Source organism: Petaurus breviceps, unplaced genomic scaffold, assembly GCF_028583685.1.
Source record: "Petaurus breviceps papuanus isolate PSGF00001 unplaced genomic scaffold, PetGlider_PUasm1.0 90779, whole genome shotgun sequence".
NCBI classification, from domain to species: Eukaryota; Metazoa; Chordata; class Mammalia; order Diprotodontia; family Petauridae; genus Petaurus; species Petaurus breviceps.
In genome coordinates, this window is record NW_027187344.1 from 6,130,953 (window position 1) to 6,152,943 (window position 21,991).

Here is a 21,991-nt window from a genome sequence, read left to right on the forward strand (position 1 = left end):
GTGTGTGTGTGTGTGTGTGTGTGTGTGTGTGTGTGTGTGTGTGTGTGTGTGTAAGGGACAATACCCCTATGACAGTAATGTCAGGAGTCTTCAGATTTCAGCTATTTCTGCACAGCTCCCACCTCCCTACCTAGTTAGCATCTCTAGAAAAGGAGCTTCCATCAAGGCTGCACCAAAGGAACCCCACAAAGAGTTACACCTAGACTCACAAAAAAGTCAACCTTCCTCAATACCATTTCTATTCAGTGGGATCCCACTATAACTCTCATGTCGGAGTTAGAAGGTAATACTTACTTAACAGCCCAACTTAGTTATTTGGGGTTGTGATGGATGATATGGCCATGACTTGACCTGAAAGGCACTGTAACACAGTGGATTGAAAACTAGCTGGTCTGAGTCAGGAAGACCTTGGTTCAAGCCGTTCCTCTAACATACTGACTCTGACATAAACTAATTGGGCAAGTCACTTAATCTCGATCAGTATTGCTTTCCTGATTTGTTAAATAAGGATGATAAAACACCTATTTCGAAGGGTGGTTGTTCAGATCAAATGAGATAATATATGTAAATCTCTCTGTAAACTTTAAAGTTCAATCTAGATAAATGATAGCTGTTATTATTAACCTTTCAGAGCTGGGCCAACTCTACAAGTATATGTAGCAGAGAAAGTGCTGACCTATATTGGTAGAGGGAGTTCCTTGTTGGGAAGTGATGAAATTATAGGTCTGGTAAAACAAAACCAAACAAGACAACACAAAACAAAAGCATCACCAATCCCACTCTGAATTTGTGTGAAAAGTTTAATTAATTAAGTTAAATTAATTGTATTTTATTATTAATCATTTTGTTTATAATTATTAATTTATTTTATCATTTATTTAATTAATCAATTTATCATTAATCATTATTGATTATTAATTTAGTTAATTAATTAATTAAACAAAGTTTAATTCTATTTGGTGGTAATAATAGTTGCTCATAACCTGATTTTATTCTCCTCTTTAGAGAAGGGAGACCCCCTTTCTTTGCTTATTTGTCCTATAGAGAGATAGCAAAGTACTCATTGGCTTGGAATTAAGAGACAAGAGCTGTGTTTGAACTCTATCTCTGATGCTCACTAACTGTGATGCTGGGCATGTCACACCACTTCCCTAAGTCTCAATCTTCTCATCTATAAAATGGGGTTAATAACACTTTCACTCTCCACTTCATAGGACTGTTCCAAGGAATATTATGCTTATGGTTGTTACCACAGGCTCCCCATCCCTCATTTTTCCAATGGTACCCCTATTCATTGGTACTCATTGCTGTTCCTCTAGTTCATGCAACTAAGGAGGTCACAGTCCTCTCTGTCCTCTCTGTGCCCAGAGAAAACTTGAGATGTGGGGTGAGCCATTGGAGCAGAGCTGAGTCACCACTGTAAGCTTTGCTACATGTATGAGAGAACACCCAAAAGAGGTCAAAAAGAGAATTCATTAACCTCAGAGTCCCTCTGGTCGGTGGGTGGTTGTTACCTGGTTTGAGGTGACCTGGTGACTGATGGAATATCCTCAACTTTTGTAGGCTGGTATCATGAACTACAACCACACTCTCCCACCAAGTGGCCCTTGATGCTTCAGTCCGAGATTAAGCTAGAAGAACCACCAGTTGTCATACCAGTAAGACATTTTCTAAGTTCTTTTCAATCCGTTCTTCCCTTTTAGCAAGGGCATTGGGCTTAGAATCTGGACACCAGTGTTCTAGTGTTGATTCTTGAAACTACCTTGGAGAATAACCTTGGGCAGGTCATTTCTCTTCATTTAAGCCTATTTCCCCATAAGTAAAATGAGAAAGTTGGATGAGATCACATCTAAGACCCTCCCAACTCTGAAGTTCCATGCTTGTCTGTGTTGAATGAGCTAAACTATGCTCTGATATCAAAGATGGTTATGATGAGGAGGATGAAAATGCTACCCTACCATAGTTTCCTTCATTGGAACAGAGAATGAAAAGACTTCCAAACAAGAGGAGTCAGTTCAAAATAGTACAAGTTTGTGATAATGCTTAAGAAATGAAAGTGAAAAATGAAGATTTTTAAAAATCCAAGGTTTGGGGGCAGTTAGGTGGCAAAGTTGATAAGTACTGACCCTGAAGTCAGGAGGACCTGAGTTCAAATCCAGCCTCAGACACTTACTAGCTGTGTGACCCTGGGCAAGTCACTTAATCCTGATTGTCTCAAAAAAAAAATCCCAGGGTCACCAGAAAATAGGTAATTGAAGGAATCAAATAATATTTCACAAAATTGGGCCAAATTTTGGGAAGTAAAAAGGGAGTCATGCCTGAAATATTGGACTTAGAGATAGGCTTCTGATACTACTGATTACCAAGATGGGAAGCAATATAAGTGCACTGTTTGTATTGCTGCAACGAAATGACTGTGTAAATTGTTTAAAATAAGGTACTGTGGTCAATAAACAAGCAAGCATTCATTAAGCACCTTTTGTGTGCCAGGGTGCTATCTACTAGGAATACAAAGAAGAAAATGCAATCTTATTTTCTACTGAAACAAATAAAATTTTTTTGCTGTTTTTTGTAATAAACAATGAAACAACAACAAAAAAAGCAACAAAAGAACAAATAAATAAATAAATGAATGAATCATCCTGCTCCAAAAAGTCACATGGCCCTCAGACCTCATTTTGCTGGCACCTCTTTATGCACATAGAAGGCATTATGTACCTTCTAAGTATGTCTTTGAATTATAGTTATTTGTGTTTGCCAATCCCCTCTGGGGCAGCTAGGTGGGACAGTAGATAGATTGCTGGGCCTAGAGTCAGCAAAACTCATTTTCCTGAGTTCAAATCCATCCTCAGATACTTCATAACTGTGTGACCTTGGGCAAGTCACTTAACCCTGTTTATTTCAGTTTCCTCATCTGTAAGATGAACTAGAGAAGGAAAAGGCAAACCACTCTAGTATCTTTGTCAAGAAAATCCCAAATGGGATCAAAAAGAGTTGGACATGACTGAACAACAAACCCTCCACTAAATTGTAAGCTCTGTGAGGGGAGGGGCCCCGTCTTATTCAAGCTTTGCATCTCCCTCAGTACCTAGCTCCACACAGTAGGTACTTGGCTATGTTTTTGCCAAATTGAATTGAATCACACATTTATTGAGCCTCCTAAGTTAAAGTTAAGGTGCTCCCTTCTGAGTGTCTGGGTTCAAATCCTAGCCTGGCCATTTACTCTATGTACCATGCTGCCTCTGAGACCTCAACTTCCTGAACTGTGAGATGAGGTGATTCTGGTTCTGGGCTCTTGGTGTCCCAAGAGTCAGATTAGCATTGGATGATAATGAGGCAGAGACTAGAAAGAAAGTATCTGAGGACCAGATGACCTCTCACTACCTCTGTTCATCTGAGGGTTACCATAACACCACATTACAAAAAGTATAAGAGAAGAAAATGGCATTTGACTTCCTTTTCAGTCTCATTTCTCACTGCTATGGTCCTTGAGACTAACCGGAGTATCGGCTTTTGGATTTTTGAATTGGTACTTATCAAATGAGATAGTATTTATATATGAAAAAACAAAAACACTTAGCATAGTAGCTGGCAGTTAGGAGGTACTGTGGAAATGCTTATTCCCTCCCCTTCCCCCTAGTGGCATAGCCTAGTGGACAGAGTTGAGATAAGGCCTTGGAGTCAGAAAGGTTCAAGCCCTGTCCCTGGAATATATGAGCTGTGTGACCAAAGACAAGTCACTCAACCTCTCAGTGATTCAGGCAACTCTCTAAGATTATAAGGGTCAGATGAATTGTAAATCTTTACAAAAAAAATTCACAGGGCAGAGCCAGGAGGACATAGTACACGGTAATAACAATATTGTACAATGATCAGCTGTAGATGACTTAGCTGTTCTCAGCAATACAATGATCCAAGAAGATTCCAAAGGACTCATGATGAAAAATGCTATCTACCTCCTGAGAAAGAAGTGATGGTGTCTGAATGAAGACTGAAGCAGGCTGGGTTTTTTTTTTAACTTTTTAAGTTTTTCTTTTTTTTGTCTGTGTTTTCTTTCACAACATAAGTATTAAGAAAATATGCTTTGGAAGACCGCACATGTAACACTTAATGCTTGCCTTCTCAATGATAGGGGTAGGGAGGGAGGGTGGGAGAGAATTTGGAACTCAAAATGGTAAAAAGTGAAGGTTAAAAATTGTTTTTCATGTAATTGGGAAAAAGTCAAATATTAAAAAGGGAAAAATATCACAGAACTGGCCCAAGCAAAGAAACATTATCCATTGTTAACACTGGCCTATGATGCCTACCCCACAACACCCCCCCCCCCCCCCACGCACACACACACACACACAAATCATCCAACTTTATATTGGGACAGTTCCTCCCACCACAAAAAAACTATTTGGCATTAGAATTGGCAAGACTTCAGGAGTTAAAATGTAGAAAAGACCATCAAGTTCAATCCCTACCTCCTTTCTCCCTCTTCTTTAAAAAAGCAGATTGAAGAAACTGAGGTCCCAGGATTAAGGCTTGAGGAAGAAGTGAAGACAGCATGATATACTAGAAAGGGCACTGGTTGGGGAACCAGAAGATCCAGGTTCAAATCCTGCCTCTGATACCACTTGTGTGAATTTGGGCAACCTCCTTGGGTCTCAGTTTCTTCATATGTAAAATGAAGGGTTGGGACTAGACAGTCACCAACGTCTTTTCCAGATTTATATCAATGATCCTAAGTGACTAGCTCAAGGTCATGTAAGTGGTTGGTAGCAAAAATGGGACTAGAATCCAGGTCTCACAGCCCCATCTTCTACAACAATGCCTTCTGCCACTACAGCATGCCACTGTCTACCAGGAGTTTGTATGTGCTAAGGGACCAGTTTTAATATGTGTAAGTGATTTGGCTGTGGAGGTGGGGTGGGAAGAAAATTGAACAATACAAACCAGAGGCAAGTGATTTTGAAGTAATCTGCTTTTTCCTATTCTCTGCATCCCTGCTCCTTTCCAATAGTAGAGACAATCGAGGCTGGACTATGTGTGAGCTGGCCAGCAAAAATGCCGTCAGTGCATGCCTCTACAGTATACCCAAGTGGAGAATCCCAGCAATGCATCTTCCCAGATGATAAGCTAAAGCAGTTTCAATGCACTCCTTTCTCCCTTACCTCCCACAATCAAATCAATTCATCCTTGAGAATGGAGCTGGGAGCCTTGAGGGAGCATTCTTACCAGCTCTGTCCTTTGGCCTTCTTGACTGTGGGCAGGCTATGTCTCAGTCAGGGCTGCAGCCTCTGCTTGCTCTTGAATAGATCTGCCCATGATGCTCTTCTGCCCCTCTCCCCCCCTCCCTTATCTCCCCTAAAAAAATCATGTTGGGGCGGTTAGGTGGCACAGGAAATAGAGCACCAGCCCTGGTGTCAGGAGGACCTGAGTTCAAATCTGGCCTCAGACACTTAACACTTACTAGCCGTGTGACCTTGGGCAAGTCACTTAACCCCAATTTTCCTGCCTTCCCTCCAAACAACAACAACAACAACAACAACAAATCATGTAGAATCACAGAATATTGGAGTTAGATGAGAACTAGAAACTACCTGTTTAACCCTATCTTTTTGCAGAGAAGGAAACTGAAGGAAGTGACTGTAAGTTACCCTCATTCCCTCAGTTCTCCTGAAGCCCCCCTGACCTCACCCAGGCATAGCCCACCTGCACTACTCCTCTAACCTTATTTCCCACTACATTTGTGAAGGAATCCTTCTCTGCAGCCGGGACGCTTTGGTTTTTATTCAACCCTGCCCTGCTCTGTTGGTAGTGTGGGAAGGGAATGAGAGGGGGCAATGAGGCTAAGAAATTACTCTTCTTCCTCCTCTACTTATATGAATCCCATCTAAATCTCAAGGATAAATTCAAGGTCCAACCTAAGGTAGTGTGGTACAGTGTGAAGTGGCCTGACTCAGGAGTCAGATGACTTAGGTTCAAAACCTGCTTTTGATGATTAATATGTCAAGTCATGTCACCTCCTGAAGCCTCAGTTCCATAATCTGCAAAATAAAAGGGATGGATTAGAAGTCCCTTCCAGCTCTAAATCTATGATTCTATCCCCCAGGAAGTCTTCCATGACTACCCCAACCTACAGGGACCTCTCTGTCCTCTAAATGTCCCTGTGTGGGGCACTTGATATTAATCTTTGTATGCACTCATACAAGTTAATCCATATAGACTATAAACCTGCAGGAGTTCTTTTCTTATCTTCTTAGTATCCTTCTCAACCTTTAGCACATTAAAAGCGCTCAATAAATATTTGCCAATTGATTGCCTTCCTTGAGTGTAAGTGGCCTGTGATCCCTAATCCCTCTTCCCTAGAGAGGACAAATCACCCCCCCTTTTTTTTGTTGTGGGGTTACATCTGCCCTTTCTGCCTTTCTGCCTTCCTCCCTTTTCATGATCACAATTAAATCCTCTGCCACTAACTAGGTCTATGACTTTGGGCAAGTAACTTCTCTTTGGACATCAGTGGCTTGGAAATAAGTTCCAATCTTGGAAGACAGAAGACTATCTTTGAGTGCCGGCTCTGCCAATTTTACTTGCTGTTTGACCTTGGGAAAATCCTTTCCCTTCTTCAGGCATCCGTTTTCTCATCTAACATGCAAGGGAGAAGGACTAGGTGACCTTTAAGATGCCTCCAGTGCTAAATCTACAGTCCTATGGCCTCTCACGTCCTTTCTAGCTCTAACTATTTCTACAATTCTCTGATCTGTTGATTTATCTTAAAAACAGGACATTATACTTTGCCTTCCTAAAGAAAACAGGTTAGACTAGAAAAGATCTTCCAGCTCCTATAGGTTCAAGATCTATGATCCTGTGATAGCTCTTCCAAAGACTTTCTATCCTCCTTTACCCCCAGCTACATCCCTTAACACACACGAACATCTGTCTACCACTACAGTGCCCCTTGGTATCTATCTATCTGTCTGTATGTATGTCTGTCTGTCTACCTATTTGTACATATACATATGTATATATAGTATGTATGTGTGTGTATGTGATTTTCTTTGGGGGTTTTTTTCTGTCAGGTGTGGGACACCTACTGATTTCCTCCAAGGTGTGTCAGGAAATATTTAGAAATTGACAAGTACTCCACACATGCAAGACGTCAGGAAGCCCTGCTGTAGAGAATTTTTCCCTTCTGTTTCTCCACAGGCCAGCACCTCTCTGACAGGCCTCTTGGACCAAGGCAAGCTGCTGCCCCAGTTCTCTCGGTTCCCTGCTCCCCAGGAAGGAGATTTCACTGTATAACAAGATGTCATCAAACAGAACTATTCTTATCCTAGGCAGGGTCCTGCCTCAGGCATTTAAATAGATCATTGAACTGTTTTAACTAAAGTGACTGGGTGAAACTCAATCTCCGAAGTGGCTTCTAACTGAGGGTCAGAGATGCACCAGACTTCCAGAGACTCCCTGCAATTTTTTTTTCTGATCCTTTGGCCTTTCAGATCCCACAAGACTTGAAGATTCACCAGAGAAGAAAATTGGGGGCAAGGGGTGGTTGACTTAGGGGGGCTACGCATGCTCTTCCCTCTCCCCTCTCTCTTTTCAGATCCTTCCCATACTTTAAAATGTAGCTTAAATCCCTTGATGGTGTAGTAAAAAGAACAAAGAATTTGAAGTGAGGGTCTTGTGTTCAAACCAGTCTTGGATACTACTGATATGGCTACAAGAATATCACTTAAACCTTTCTGGGCTCCTCTTTTCTCAGCTATAAAATGAGAGGGTTTGGCTAGATGACTTCTAAAGACCCTTTCAGCACTGAAGGTCTCTCTTGGGTCCAAATCTTTGATCCTTCTACAATCCTCCTCTAGGTCCACACCAAAACACAAAAATGGCTCCCTCCTCTAAACTCCTTCTAAACTCACTGTTCATCCCCCTAAACCTGCAATTAACCAGTCACAGCCTTATAACATCTCCTAAACTGTCATATTAGCCATTTATTTATCTTTCATATCTCTGAGGGTTTATGTCTTCTTTTCCCAACTAGACTGTAAGCTTTTCAAGAGAAAAGTCATGGAATCGTGGTTTTAGACTGGAAGGGATCTTGGAGACTAATTAGTCCAATGCCTTCATCTTACAGATAAAGAAACCAAGACCCAGAAAAGTGAAACAACTCAATGGGGGTTCCACAGATAGTTAAGTGTCAAAGTCAGGCCTTGAACCCAGGCTTTCTGACTCCAAATTCCGTGTGGGTTTTCTTTTCTGCACCAAGAGTCGTCTTTTTCTTTTATTCTATTCCCCTAGCACCCAACAGAGAGACTTTGTACTTTAGTTAGTACTCAGTAAATGTTTGTTTAGCGATTGAATCCTTGTGTATTCATACTCATTTGTGGGGTTGAGGGGAAAGAATTCAGTGGGTAAAAAGACCTGAGTCAGCCAGCATGGCAGCTTCGCATCCCATAAGTGGAAACTTTTCCATAAATATTGAGTTCTGGCGAGAGGCACAGAGCCTCTGACCTTAATTTTGCATGCAGTATTCAATGTCAAACATTTATTGATGTGAAGGAGGAGAGATCTAGGGAGCATTGAGACTATATCTGGCTCCTGTCAGTTAATTTATGTCACAGCCCTGGCCATAGAAGCTTTGCAAGTGGGTAGACTGAGGCACAGAGATGTTAAAATCAAATAAGAAGCCGGTGTTCAAGCAGAGTCTTTCTCAATCCTTGACTACTGGGATGACTGAACTACTTTTGTGATGCATAGCTTTGATATAATCATTGTGCTTGGGAGATATAAGAGATTTTGGCCATGTTAAACTAGAGACACTTGACCTCCAACGTCCCATCTGGCTCTAAATTTCAAAATTCTATAATCAAGAAAATGGAAGCCCTGTGGTACCTTTGAATGGGTCAAACTCAGTAGAAAGAAGTTGCTCCAAGTGCTAGGAAAGCACTGCTGGTGCCACAGAAATCATGAAATTATAGCTTCAGAGCTGGAAAAGTCCTCAGACATCCTCTAATCCAGTGGTGACTAACTTAAAAAGAACGGAGGGCCACTAAGTCATACATGAGGATCTAAGTCATCACATGATGACTTAGAGAACCACATATTCATAGCACCTGTATTTTATTGTATTTTAAAATTTATTTTAAAAAATATTTCTCAATTACATTTTAATCTAGTTTGGCCACACTTGAACGTATTTTGGGACCACATGTTTGGCTCCTCTGTTCTGGTCCCTTATTTTATACATGAAGAAACAGAAGCCCAGAGACAGAAGACAACTTGTCCAAGTTTATACAGGTTTTAAGTGGCAGAACCAGAATTGGAACCCAACTTTTCTTTCCCCACTGAATCACATTGCCTTTATATATAGAGATATATCTAGAGAGAAATATGTATACATGTAGCTAGGTGGCATGGTGGACAGAGAGCCAGACCTGGAGTTAGGAAGACTCATCTTCTCGAGTTCAAATCTGATCTCAGACACTTACTAGCTGTGTGACCCTGGGCAAGTCACTTCACCCTGTTTTTCCACCTGTAAAATGAGCTGGAGAAGGAAACAGCAAACCATTTCATTACCCTTGTCAAAAAAAATCTCAAACGGGGTCAGGAAGAGTTGGGTATGACTGAAAAACCAACTGAACAATTGAAATATGTATGAATATAAATGTGTGTATACACATGTAGCCTATATACATATGTATATGCACATATAGTATACACACATATGACATTATATATAATATACACATATGATACCTATATAGGATTTTCTATGCTATCAAACATATTATTGTGTATGTATGTGTACATATATATGTATATAAAATCCCTCCAAATACCTACCAAATACTATTAAATGAGAGAAATGGATTTGTAGTCCTACCCCCTCATTCCAGCCTTGCAATATTCATAAATAATAATAGTAGCACTTACATAGCATCGTAAGGTTTGCAAAGCACTATCCATATACTATCTCATTTGATCCTCTCAACACCCCTGTGACAGGTGCTATTATCCCTCCCATTCTATAGATGCAGAAACCAAGGTGGAAAGAAGGGCCTTGGCCAAAATCACATACACATTTATGACCAGAAGTATTATTGCTACTCGGGCCTTCCTAACTCCGAGTTCAGCATTCTATCCACTATGCTTAGCTGTCTCTCAGCTACTGAGGTAATGAGGATACTGACAAAGGGACATAAAGGACAGATGTGACCACCGGCTTTTACCCCCTCTCCACTATCCCTCTCCTCAGGTTGGCTATTGTCTCCGAGGCACAAAGAAAGTTTATTCCTCCTTTTTTATAAGCAGCACAGGTAGCTGGCTGGCAACCTTTCTTGCTTGCAGAGAACTGCCTAATTACTTACTATGCCAAGCCATCTCCCGCCCTCCACAAAGGGAGGCTGAAAGTGCAGTGATGTCTACTGGTAACATCTACTTGTTCTCTTTTTCCCCTCTAGACTGGAACAGTAGCTCCTGGCGCTGTGTGTTTCCCCCAATCTGAGAAGGTGGCATGATACCATTTCTGAAGATCTGCAGCCTTCATTCAAATTTCACCCTTGCCCAAGCATCCTTGGTTGAGAGCTCTTCCCTATTAATTCTCATTGTGCATTTAGAACCATCCAGGTTTTTATTTATTCATTTATCTTGTCTATCTTCCCCCTCCCCTTCCTCACCAGAGTGAAATTTACAATTCATTTCTCAGGTGGCCTTGCCAGAAGGGCGTTGATGTGAACAATAAGAAGGAGAGAGACCGCCAGAAAGGGAGAATTCTCACCCCAGACACGGGAAAAAGCAATGACTTCTTTGCTCCCCTCGGCATGCCTTAGTCTGCCTTCCTTTAGTAGGTCTGGGGACTCAGAGTTTCAGCCATGTAGCTATATTTGTAGAAACATAATGGTCAGAGTATGGATGGTCTCTTGCTGCATGGGTTTTTCATAGCCTGGCTTTGGATCGAGGGAAGATGGAGCCGTCATGTTTTCAGAACTGCTAACAATTGGGCAGAGGATGTAGTTGCATGGGACCCACTGTTGTTAGAGAGCAGCCCTGATCCTTATGTCAATCACATTTAGGGAGAGTTAGTTAGTAAAATCGAACCTGAATATACATGTTCTGCTATTTATTTCCAGTCTTAAGTAAGACAGGGTATTGTGCACTACATAAAACACTAGGTTTGGAGGAACAAAGGTCTGAGTTCAACCCACCTGGGACACTTACTAGGTGTGTAACCCTGGGAAAAACATCTCCCTACCATCTCTGAACTTCAGTTTCCTCATCTATAAAATGGGGTAATATGATCTGTATTCCCTTTCACCACCGTTGTAAGGCCCAAATGAGAGAATGTATATAAAGGGCTTTGCAAATCTTAAAGTGCATGCACATAGCATGCATGGCAGCTATGATTAGTAGATGTAGTAGAAACACTGGATTTGAAGAAAGCAGACATGACTTGAAGAGTCCCTTCAGCCCTGGGGAAGCCAAGTCCTCAAAGGGTGGTCTCCACCGCCTCAAAGCCACTCTCCCCAAGTCAGACAGCCTGATTCTTGGAGGCTGCACATTTGTAATCAAAGGCCAAGGCCAAGATGGCAGCCCATGATAAAATATTTAATGTGGCCCAACAGGTGGAGAGGCTAACTCTAACAGAGACCTTAGAGATGCTTTGTTTTGGTCTCCTTCCAATTTATTCTGCCCACCACCTGTCCTCACCCACACTGGGGGTGAGGGTGGGACCTGGGGATACTAATTAGGATGAATTGGTGGGGGAGAGGGGAGGAAATTCTGCCTAGCACCAAGTTTTGCCCATCACAGCCGGAGGCTGGTAATACCTGGTTCACAACCTGTCAGTCTCAGGACAATGGCCCCATCAAGGGGAGGGAAGGGGGCATGGGATCAGGGGAGAAGGAGGTTATTATTCTGAACTGGATATAGATGGGGGAGGGCTTCTGACCTGGCTTTTATGTTTGTCTCTGACCCCTGAAGCTCTTTAAACAAAAGTGAGTCTTTTGAATTATGAATCAGCCATTTCCCCTCCCCCACCAAAACAAGCCTTGTGGTATGCCAAATAAAAGGCAATGATTAATATTTAAAAGAAAAAAAATACATTCGAGGTTTTAAATATAAGAGCTAGTGGCTGTCTTTCATTTTGGAGGGTGAAGAGTAGTTCTCTCACATGCTTAGAAGAGGGATGCCACTTCGGAGGCATTCTCATTCTGGACTTTCTGTCCCCTCTCCTGCCCAGAAAAGGCCTGGACACCAAGGTCTTCAACAACATTGCCCTGAAAGCACTGTCCCCTATCCCTCCTCCTGAGCTCTCAGGTGACCTTCCCAGTCACCTCCAGGCATGGGGCGGGCTTCCCTGCATCCATGTGCCCTCTTGGATGGATCTTGATGTGCCAGAAACCAAAGCAGCCACATGTAACTGCATGTATATGTATGGATCAGCAATTGCATCTCTATTTTCAACCACAAAGCAGAAAGACCTTTGCAAGGTCATAGAAGATTTGCATCACAATTTAGGGAAGAAACTCAAGTACCCCCTGGATCTACAGGCTGATTTCTTAGAGAATCAGATATGGAGGAAACAACATTTTATCAGGAGTCAAAAATACCTGGATTTTTATTCCTGTGGCTACCACTTACTAATCACATGATCATAGGTAGAAATTAGTTTCCGTAAGCCTTAGTTTTCTCACTTCCAAATGGGCATAATAATCTCTGCATTTTCTTAATTCACTGGATTATTGCAAGAGCCAATGAGAAAATTTATGTGAAAATGCTTGATATGCTATGGAATAACATAAAAATGTAAGATTAGTACTATTGTTCATAGTTTTCTCAGGCTGTTCTTCATTAATGAAGTAGTGGGATAGAATCATATGGACCTGAGTTCAAATCCTCTTTGGTCTCTGACAAGTACTGACTGTATGACCCTGAGCAAGTAACTTAACAACTTGGTGCCTCAGGGCAACTCTCTAAAGCTTCACCTTGAAGTACAATGGCCGCAATAGTAGGATCATTAGAGTTGGAAGGGACCTTAAGGTCATTTAGTCCAACTCTCTGATTTTGCAGATAAGGGAACTGAGGCACAGGGTGGTTTAGTGGCTTGCTCAGGATTACACAGCTAGAAAGTATCTGAGGTAGTATGTGAATGAACCCAGGTCTTTGTGATTTCACTTTCCCATGCCTTATCTACTATGCCGTTTCCTCATTTGAAGTTCGTCATACTAATGAAATCATGGATTTGAAGGAAAAAAACATTTCTCATTAATATCTAATGAAAAGCAGCACTACTGTTCCCATTTATTCTGATCATTGTATGGTACTATGAACTGAGAGTGGGATTTGGAGTCTGCAGACCTGGGTTTCAATTATGGTTCCACTACTGAATACCTGTGTGCCCTTGAACAAATAGGCATAACCTTTCTGGGCCTCATTTTCTTCAATTATAAAATGAAAGAGGTTGAACTAGCTAATCTGTGAGTTCTCTTTCTGCTCTACACCTAAGACGCTATGATCCAAAAGAGAATGAGTGGGGTAGCTGGTTGGCAGAGTCATTTGGAACCACCCAAGTTGCCTGCAGAGGACCACTTCTCTAGGTCATGGGGAGAGCATATCTAAGAGAGAGGACTGGACAATTTCCTAAACCTTACAAATAGACTCTTGTCTGCTCACCCTAGAACAATGCCTTAGGCCAGAGGAACATACTAATGACATCAAGCTAAGTAGAACTGAAAAAGCAGCACTAGCAATGGGAGAGATGGGGAGGGAAGAAGAAGGGTAAGGGATATGATGATTACAATTGGGGATTGAGGAGTGAGAGCATCCTTTGGATCAGGATCCAGTTTTCACTTAGTGGTAACCCTGTGTCTTATGGTCTGGTGAGTAACCTGCACTTTTGCACATGTTCAAGGGTGAAGGTGAGAGAGGGCAGAGAAGGGAAAGGACCACAGTGAACTGAGAACCTGGAAACTCCCCTAGTAGCATCCCCTGTCTTGGGGATTTGTCCCACCCTGGTCATCCACCCCCAGGATTTTATTTCAGATGGACCAACAGGGAAGAAAGACATCCACTTACATGAGTGCAGAATCTCTCTGGGGGATCTCCGCAGGTGATCCCAGCAGGTTCCACCTTCACCGTGACATAGTCCTTCATGCTCATGGCCTTGGGCTGGCAGGCATAGAACTCCCAGGATGGGCCCTCATCTGTGGTCACCCAGGATTTGCAAATGTCATAGTCCCCCATGGCCAATGGGAGGCAGTGCAACAGAAGGGATGCCAAGAGCAGCATGACAGCAGGTGGAGGTGGTGGACTCCAGGCCGGAAGAGGCCCTGGAAAGGCAGCGTCTGCGTTAGGAGTAAATGGTGGGATCAACATGGAGATGCCACATCTACCAAACAGGAGTGGCCAGGGGCATTGCAGAGACCCAAGGACCACTGATTTGTAGGCAAGAAGGAACCTCTTTGTCCAGAAGGCAAGTCTGGTCGGCTGATCTGGAAAACTCGGGGCCAGTGCTTCTCACACTGTTGACCAGCAGATCAAAAAGTTGTCCATAACTTCATACTCCCCTATTCTTGGCATAGCAAGGTGGGTGACTTCTCCTAGAGGTGAAGCTGATGAAATCGGGCTCACTCTCAAATGGTGACAGAGTTTGGAAATGGGACAGGGAGAAAATCCACAGGGATCTTTCATGAGGCTGGATCAGATTGCTTTCAATTTTTGTCCTTCCAATCAATGAAGGGTTTAAAGCGTTCTTAAAGTGTGGTGTGCTGGAAAGAACTTAAAATGAACCCCCCAGGCCTGGATTAGAAAAAAATAAAATAAAATCAGGTAGTGTACATGTTAGCTGGAAACATATTCCTCTTTGGGACTGAATGCAATGTTTTGAACCAAAAAAAAATAGAAAGACTTTCATATGTGTTTAAAGTGACAGCTATCTTGTAATTCATCTGAAAAAATAAAAAGCCACTGAGGTGTTGATCAGGGGATGGGTTGTTTTGCTCTACTTGAAAAGGGAATAGGCACTAATAGGAGACCAGCTGACCCTGGCTTCTAGCCACAGGCAACTTATTATGAAGTTTCCGAAGCTTCAGCTACCAATTCATCCAGGTACCTGGGGTCTGGCTTGTCTTTCATTGTAAGAAGGGAGGAGAGAGTGCTCATTAGCATCAACACCTGCAACAAATTAGAGAGAGAGAGAGAGAGAGAGAGAGAGAGAGAGAGAGAGAGAGAGAGAGAGAGAGAGATAAAGATTTACAAGAACAAAAGATCTCCAACTAAATGTGAAAAAAATGAGTGCGCTATCTATCAAGGGCTCCTGAGAAATGTGAGTTATTTTTATTAATATTGAAATTGTGCATCTGGAAAAAGCACATCAGTAAAAAAAAGTGATGGGTTTTCTTAGCATTGATAGTGGTGGGGATTAGGTCAGCAATAGCTCCCCCCATGGGGGGAGGGTCCAAAAGATCCCCAGAAGCTAAGATTTAATAGTTGCTTTACTAGCAAGTCAAAATGCCAGAGCTATTAAAAGTCAGAGACTAGACTATGAATATAGGTAGAGACAAATAGATAGTAATAGAAACATAGGCCAATAAATAAGAACGCTGAGCTGGAAAACATGGTCTAAGAGTCATAAATAAAATTTATTTGGAATACAAAAATTTATATATTTTTTTAAATTTAAGAAACTAGCAATATTAAAGGCTTTCAGAAGAACAATGCCCTCTCCTCCTATTGGGTTTTCTGTTCAGAGCCAATGACACTGTAATTATTCTCACTGTATTTGTTCGGGTCACCATGATTACTATCATCACTTTCATCAATAATAATTATTAGAAAGTATATATATGATCACTTAAATAATATGATATAATCACTGTTTTTTTATACATATTTTAAATATTACAATGTAATACTTATGGACACTTGCCAAATTAACCAGAGCTCTGTAATGTACTTAGCCAATAGAGCCATCCTCTTTATGGTGAATTAACTCCAGATTCATGAGTTATTATTAATTGTTTCTTATTTTGTTAAACATGACATCAGAACTACCCCAAAGGTGATGGTGAACCATCATTCTGATCCCCGTTCTACATCTCCAAAAATAGAAATGGGAAGGACAATTTTCTAACATGAAGCCAAAGGAGTTAAATTTCCATAATTCACACACACACACACACACACACACTCTCTCTCTCTCTCTCTCTCACTCTCTCTCTCTCTCTCTCTCTCTCTCTCTCTCTCTCTCTCTCTCTCTCTTTCTCTCTCACTCACTCACTCACACACCCTCTGCCAAAGATGACAAAGTGGATGAGCCATTTTTGCTCAATCCAGATTGAGTACTCTGCTTATCAGGTGTTGGGTGAAGCCCTAAATGATGGTTCCATTGAACCCTGTTCAGGGGCATTCATACATCTGAATTAACCTCTCCCCCTTCCCCTTCTCTCAGGATGAAGGGCTCCTGATGGAGATGAATGAGAACCTAAAACATCCTCATCTTTCTGTGCCGTTCAGAGGGAAAGCCTGTTCTCAGCTAGCTCGCCTGGCCTTGAATGCGCTCTCTTATAGAAAACTCAGAAAGAATACCGTCTGTGTTCTATTTTTACAGCATGAGTAAATGTAGTAAAAATAAAATAGTGTGTGACAGGCAAAGGTCTGAATGCTGATATCAGAGCTGTTGTGTTCACCAAAAACAGCCCCTTCCTAATTAATTCATCAAATGGGTGACGTCCAACTGTTCAGGAACAGCAGAGACAGGTAGAGCTCAGAACGGAGTCCAGTCAGAAACAATTGTCTTTCTTGCTCTTCCTGAACTAGACATGGTGTTAACTTTAGGGATTCCTTTCCTCAACCTGCAGAACACAATCGCTTTCATCGGCATTACTGGCAGAAGGACTATGTCTAAGTGTGAGGCTGGCGGCGGGAGGGAAGAAGGGAGAGAAGGCAGGCGGGCGGGCTGGCGAGCTGTGTGGAGCTAAACTGAAATATCTATTAATTGCTCCTCAGTTCTGTTGGCTTAAATGCCACACATTCCCGGGCAAATGGGGGCGGAGGGCGCAAAAGCAACAACAACAGAATCTGCCTGGGAAACATATTTACAATCAGTCAATCAAGTGGGCATTTGCAGACATCATGGGGGGAAATTATGATTTCGGTACTCTAATATTACGCTTGGTTTTGTCAGAACAACAATACCAAAACAGATCACCAGTTTTCTGAATAACGAAGCATAAATCAGGCGGTGGGAAACGAGAAGGGGAAATATTCATAATCAGAGGTTTCATTCTGGTAGGTTGCTTTCTTCTTGGAAAATAAATCTCCACCTGCTATTATTAAGAAACTGCAGCTCTCGGAAACAAATAGAATCAATGTTCTTTATTTTCGTTTAAGAGTCTTAGAGAAGCAAAATGGGGAGGGGGGAGGGAAGGGAGGGCGGAGGGGGAAGGGTACACACCAAATTAGATTTTACCAGGACAGCTGAACTGAGATTCCTATTGTATTGAATTATCGCCTCTTCTGTCTAGTTGGGATCTCAGAAACGCAATATTCGGAGTTGCAGACAGCTCCAGTGACAATGAGTAAACTTGGAGCTGCTACTCAGGTCCCGGCGCACTGTTCCTAGAAGGGTCTTCTTCTTGGGGTGACAGGATCTGGTCCACTTGTCTTCCCCAACCACTCTCCTCGCCACGATCCCGGCCCCACCCTCCACCCCAACACACACTTTTCGGGGCCATGGGGAGAAGGCTATTGAGACGACCTGAGAAAGCCGGCCGTCCTGAAGTCGTACAGCAGGAAGCAAGAAGAAACGAAGACGGGAGCGCCAACCTCAGAGGCCAGGTGGATGACCTCCCAGTCCGCGGCTTCTGCTGTCTCTCCTCCACCTCCCTTCACCTCATCAGGCATTCGTGGCTGGAGGTGGGCGGCTGCTTCTCCACACTGGTGTCTTTTCACCGCACTCTCAAGCACTCGGTGCTGACTCCTAGGCTGATGGTCGAGCAGGCAGGACATCCGAAAACAGGGATTAAAGCCAAGGTGTTCCCTGACTGGTCCAACTACTCACAAAGTTCTGGGTAGTTGAAATTTTTTTTTTCTTTTTAAAAAATGTGAATTCTCTAGGGCACAGGGTTGGGAGGAGCTCCTGCACAAAAAGTCCATTTGGGGCTGTTTTGAACGGATCTTTCTCGCCATTTCGTGGGCGCCAGGAGCAGGTGAGGGGAGCCGGTGGGTGACCTCGAGTAACTGACTTCGATAAGGGCTGGAGTTAAGGAAGGACCATGCTACAACTGATCTCGGGATGGAAGCTGCCTGCATTAGAAAAACGGGCTAATTCTGAGCAGTCCGATGGCAAATTTTATTGAAAGTTGTGTGCAGGCGACGTTATTAATTAATAATAATGCACTTAATAAAACCTCTGGCACCGGCCAGCACTGAGGGTGCCCTACTCATTTGGCATCGTCTCCTTTAATTAGAAGACTGCACTCGAAGCCCCCTAGTAATTAGTTGCATCTTTTTTTCCTTTCATTTCTCCAGCATAAAACCATTAAAAAAAAAAAAAGCAGCTGCACCAATATCTAAGCAAACAACTTCTTCTGGAGAAGCCTTGGGAATGCAAGCAACTTGCATATAAAGCTTCGCTGCTCCCTTGCCTTCCCCACCACATCCTGTTTCTCCTTCACACACAGTACCCGATCAGTACACACCCACCCACCTACCCATCCCTGCTTCTAGGAGGCAGAGTCCGACCAGGACAGAAGTTTCCCAGTCATGTCTGGAAAGAAGGCGCTCTTTGCAACTTGATAGTCATCAGTCTGCAGTCTGGATAGGGAGGTAAAAGGAGGGAGTGAGGGGCGAATATTGTTTCTGCCCCTCCCAGGTGGGAGTTAAATTGGAAGAAATGGATGGTATGCAAGTGAAGGGTTAATTATTTTTGCATGGGAATACAGACTGATATATGCAAGACATCCTTCCCTAACACCCTCAAACAAACACAAAACAAACAGAAAACCCCCAAATCCGAATAGGGCAATACAACAACCCCAATCCCTTACAAGCCAGCTAAAAAGAAAACCTTCTCCTTTAAGATCTTGCTACAAATACATACACACACCCCTCTAAGGGGGAGACTCCAGATCTCTCCTAGTAGAAGACGCTACTAAATAACTTTTACATCTGATAATTCACTAGGTTGCTTTAAGCGTCGCGCGATCATGGGGAAAGCCTGCATGGTCACCGGAGCCCTTTTAAAATGAAAGCAGCCTTGCGAAGCTGCAGCAGCTCTTCCCCCCCCACTCCAGCCTTGCTCTCTCTCCCTCTCTCTCTCTCCCTCTCTCTCTCTCCCTCTCTCTCTTCCTCTCCGCCTTACCCGGGCTTGGAGCCTCTCTAACAGGCGCAGTGAGGGACGGACAGAATCCACCGAGGAGCGCAGGTCAGTCAGCCAGCCAAAGCACCACCACCCCCTCTGGGCTCTGCTTCTCTTCTGACTGTTGACTGGGTGGGTGAGGGGGATGTAGGGGTGAAAGCTGGTCCTTTCTCCTCCTCCCTCCTCCTCCTCCTCCTCCTCCTCCTGCTGCTGCTGCTGCTGTTGCTGTTGCTGTTGCTGCTGCTGCTGCTAGTTTGGGCTTGGATAGCAATCAGGATGCATGTGGAGCTGCCTGCAGCCGTCCCAGAGACGCTGGATGAAGGGAGGGGGGCAGGCAAGCCTGCCCGCGCCTCCCACTCGGGTGGAGTCGGAGGTCGGTCACAAGCAAGTTAAACTTTTGTTTCCCCCCCCTCTCCCTGAAAAGAAGCACGGAAGGAACCCACAGTGGTTGGGATCTGGTCCTTCCTGGGCTGTGGTGGGTTTCACCTCTTCTCATCTAGGACGGTCAGCATCCCCCCAGCTGAGCTCCTGGACAGATGGCTGGGAGCTTTAGGAAATCTCCCTCTCCCTCTCCCTCTCCCTCTCCCCCTCCACTCCTCTCCAAGTTAATACTGAGGCTAAATCCTTTTGCCATCACTTTCAATCACAATCGGAGCTTTTATCTCACTGTCTGATCCAGGCTGCGTAACTTCCTCTGTGTGGCTTTAACACACCATCCCACCACGGAGCAATGGTCTTCTTAAAGCTGCAGGAAAGAAATACAGCCAGACTCAGGGGAAGAGCCGCAGCAAGGGAGGGAATGCCGAGAGCAGGGTGGTCCAGGGCCAGTGAGGTGCCCTGGTCGCGGCAGTCGGTTGCTGATGAAGCGAGGCTGCTCTGAGGGCTAGTTGGTTAAACATCTCCTTTCTTGGGCCTGGGGTCAAGTTCACCAATACAAACAGGGCGCATCCCTAGCTCAGTTTAGTCATGAATGTTTGGGGGATAAGCCACTGTTTTGGCTGGAGTTTTCTTGCAGTCTTCTTTTCCTTGGGGTTGCAGCAGGGGCTCCACTGGGCTGGCAAAGGGCCCGTGGGAGTGGGAGCTGCCCCCATCTAAACCCAGAAAGGATGCCAGGAAGAACCTTGATCTCTGAAGCCAGCTCGGAGGGCTCCCCTCTAACATCCAGGAAGGCTTCTTTCTCTCCTTCAGTGCTACACATAAGGACCAGAGCAGTGGAGAAAGGGGTGGGTGGGTGGATTTGGGAAGATGGGGAGGGGGGAAGAGAACTGAGCAAATAACCAGAGACTGAATATCAGCTGACACATCAACGCCTCCACCCTGATGGGATCTGTTTTTGATTAAGCCAAGCCAGATTTTTCCACGGGAGGAGTAGGGGGATTGGCATGTAGCTACAAAAAGGTGTCATCGCACCTACCCTCACTGGCAGAGAGTTGGGGTCGATGGAGAACTCCTCCAGGAATTGGGAGAGAAACCAAGGGGGACCCTCTGAGAGTTTATGAGTTAAGTCGAATCACAGTTCTTCAGCCCCTATGAAAGACTCTGATGTACAGCTTTTCTGTGGGTTGAAAAGGAGTTTCCTCTGTCCTCTAGAAGGGACTTCTAGGAGGCTGTCTGGGTATTCATAACTCCTTTCCTCTACTGGATGGATCTAGGTCTGAATATCTCAAGGGAAGTTATCATTGTTTTTCAGATTCCTAAAGAAGGGAGATATTGGGACAAAGAGACAGTGGGTTAGTCCAAGGTCATATCTGATGCTGGGAGTAAGCACTAAGAATTCCAAGCCCTATCCCCACTGCTTCTCCACTTTAACCCTTTCCTATTCCTGATCACAAAGTTTCTCTTGTTTCCTCATCTTTGAAAAATGAGATTACACCCCCAAGTTCTATTTCAAGGCCTCTTGTGAAACAGCATCTACATGCTGTCCAATTATGAAGCCTCACTTGTTGCATGGGTGGGAATACTGCCTGGGAGTCAAGGATTCTGCATTCTAAGCCCCTCCTTTGTCACTGACTTGCTAGTTAACCCTAGACATATCACGCTTCCCTTCAAAGCCTTACTTTTCCCCTTTAAAATGGCATTGGTGATTCCAGTGCCCTCCTTATCTTCCAGGGAGAACACAACTATGAAAAGAATGCTCTAGAGAACATTTTGTCCATTCTCCAGTTCTAAGCCAGAAAAAACATCCTCCAGAAGTACCTATTCCAATAAAGATCTTTGGGGATTTAGATTTAGATTTTTGCATATCCCTTAGTCACCCAATCCAGGGCCTCACCACCTTCTTAGATGGATGCAACTTTCAAGGTGAAAACATCATCATGGTATTTGGATTACACGGTAGTAAAGAAAAAATGGGGGGCATAGTTCAAGACATCTCCCAAAGGAAATGATGGACTGAGGTCCCCTCAGCCTCTTTTCTCTTCTCGGGCAGAATCATTAATCCCGGGGAAAAACCCTGCTCTTCCATCATCATGGTCTGCCTGGTTGTCAGGAACAGCAAACAAGACCTAGAAGAGTTTGCATTTTATTTCCATTTCATCTAAACACAGTAGCAAAAGGATCAGAGCTGATCTCTTATCCATAACAGGTCAAAATGCAATGTTGTGGCAATACCCTAAAAAACTGCCTTCTCCCAACTGTTGTCAACTG

The 21,991-nt window shown here is 43.6% G+C and overlaps 1 protein-coding gene across 4 annotated transcripts in view; it reads right to left on the minus strand.

Annotated features, from left to right (window-relative positions):
- The window catches only part of NTNG2 (netrin G2), a 103,592-nt gene extending 83,038 nt beyond the window's left edge, over positions 1-20,554 (minus strand). For 3 of the 4 annotated variants that reach the window (XM_069069310.1, XM_069069308.1, XM_069069311.1), the window contains exons 1-2: positions 19,349-20,554; positions 14,062-15,159 (exon numbers count right to left, since the gene is read on the minus strand). In XM_069069310.1, coding sequence (XP_068925411.1) covers positions 14,062-14,361 — 300 coding nt within the window. In that variant the 5' untranslated portion in view covers positions 14,362-15,159; positions 19,349-20,554. The remainder of the gene's footprint in view (positions 1-14,061; positions 15,160-19,348) is intronic. The other variant, XM_069069309.1, reaches the window with a different exon arrangement.
- Positions 20,555-21,991: the final 1,437 nt, after the last annotated feature.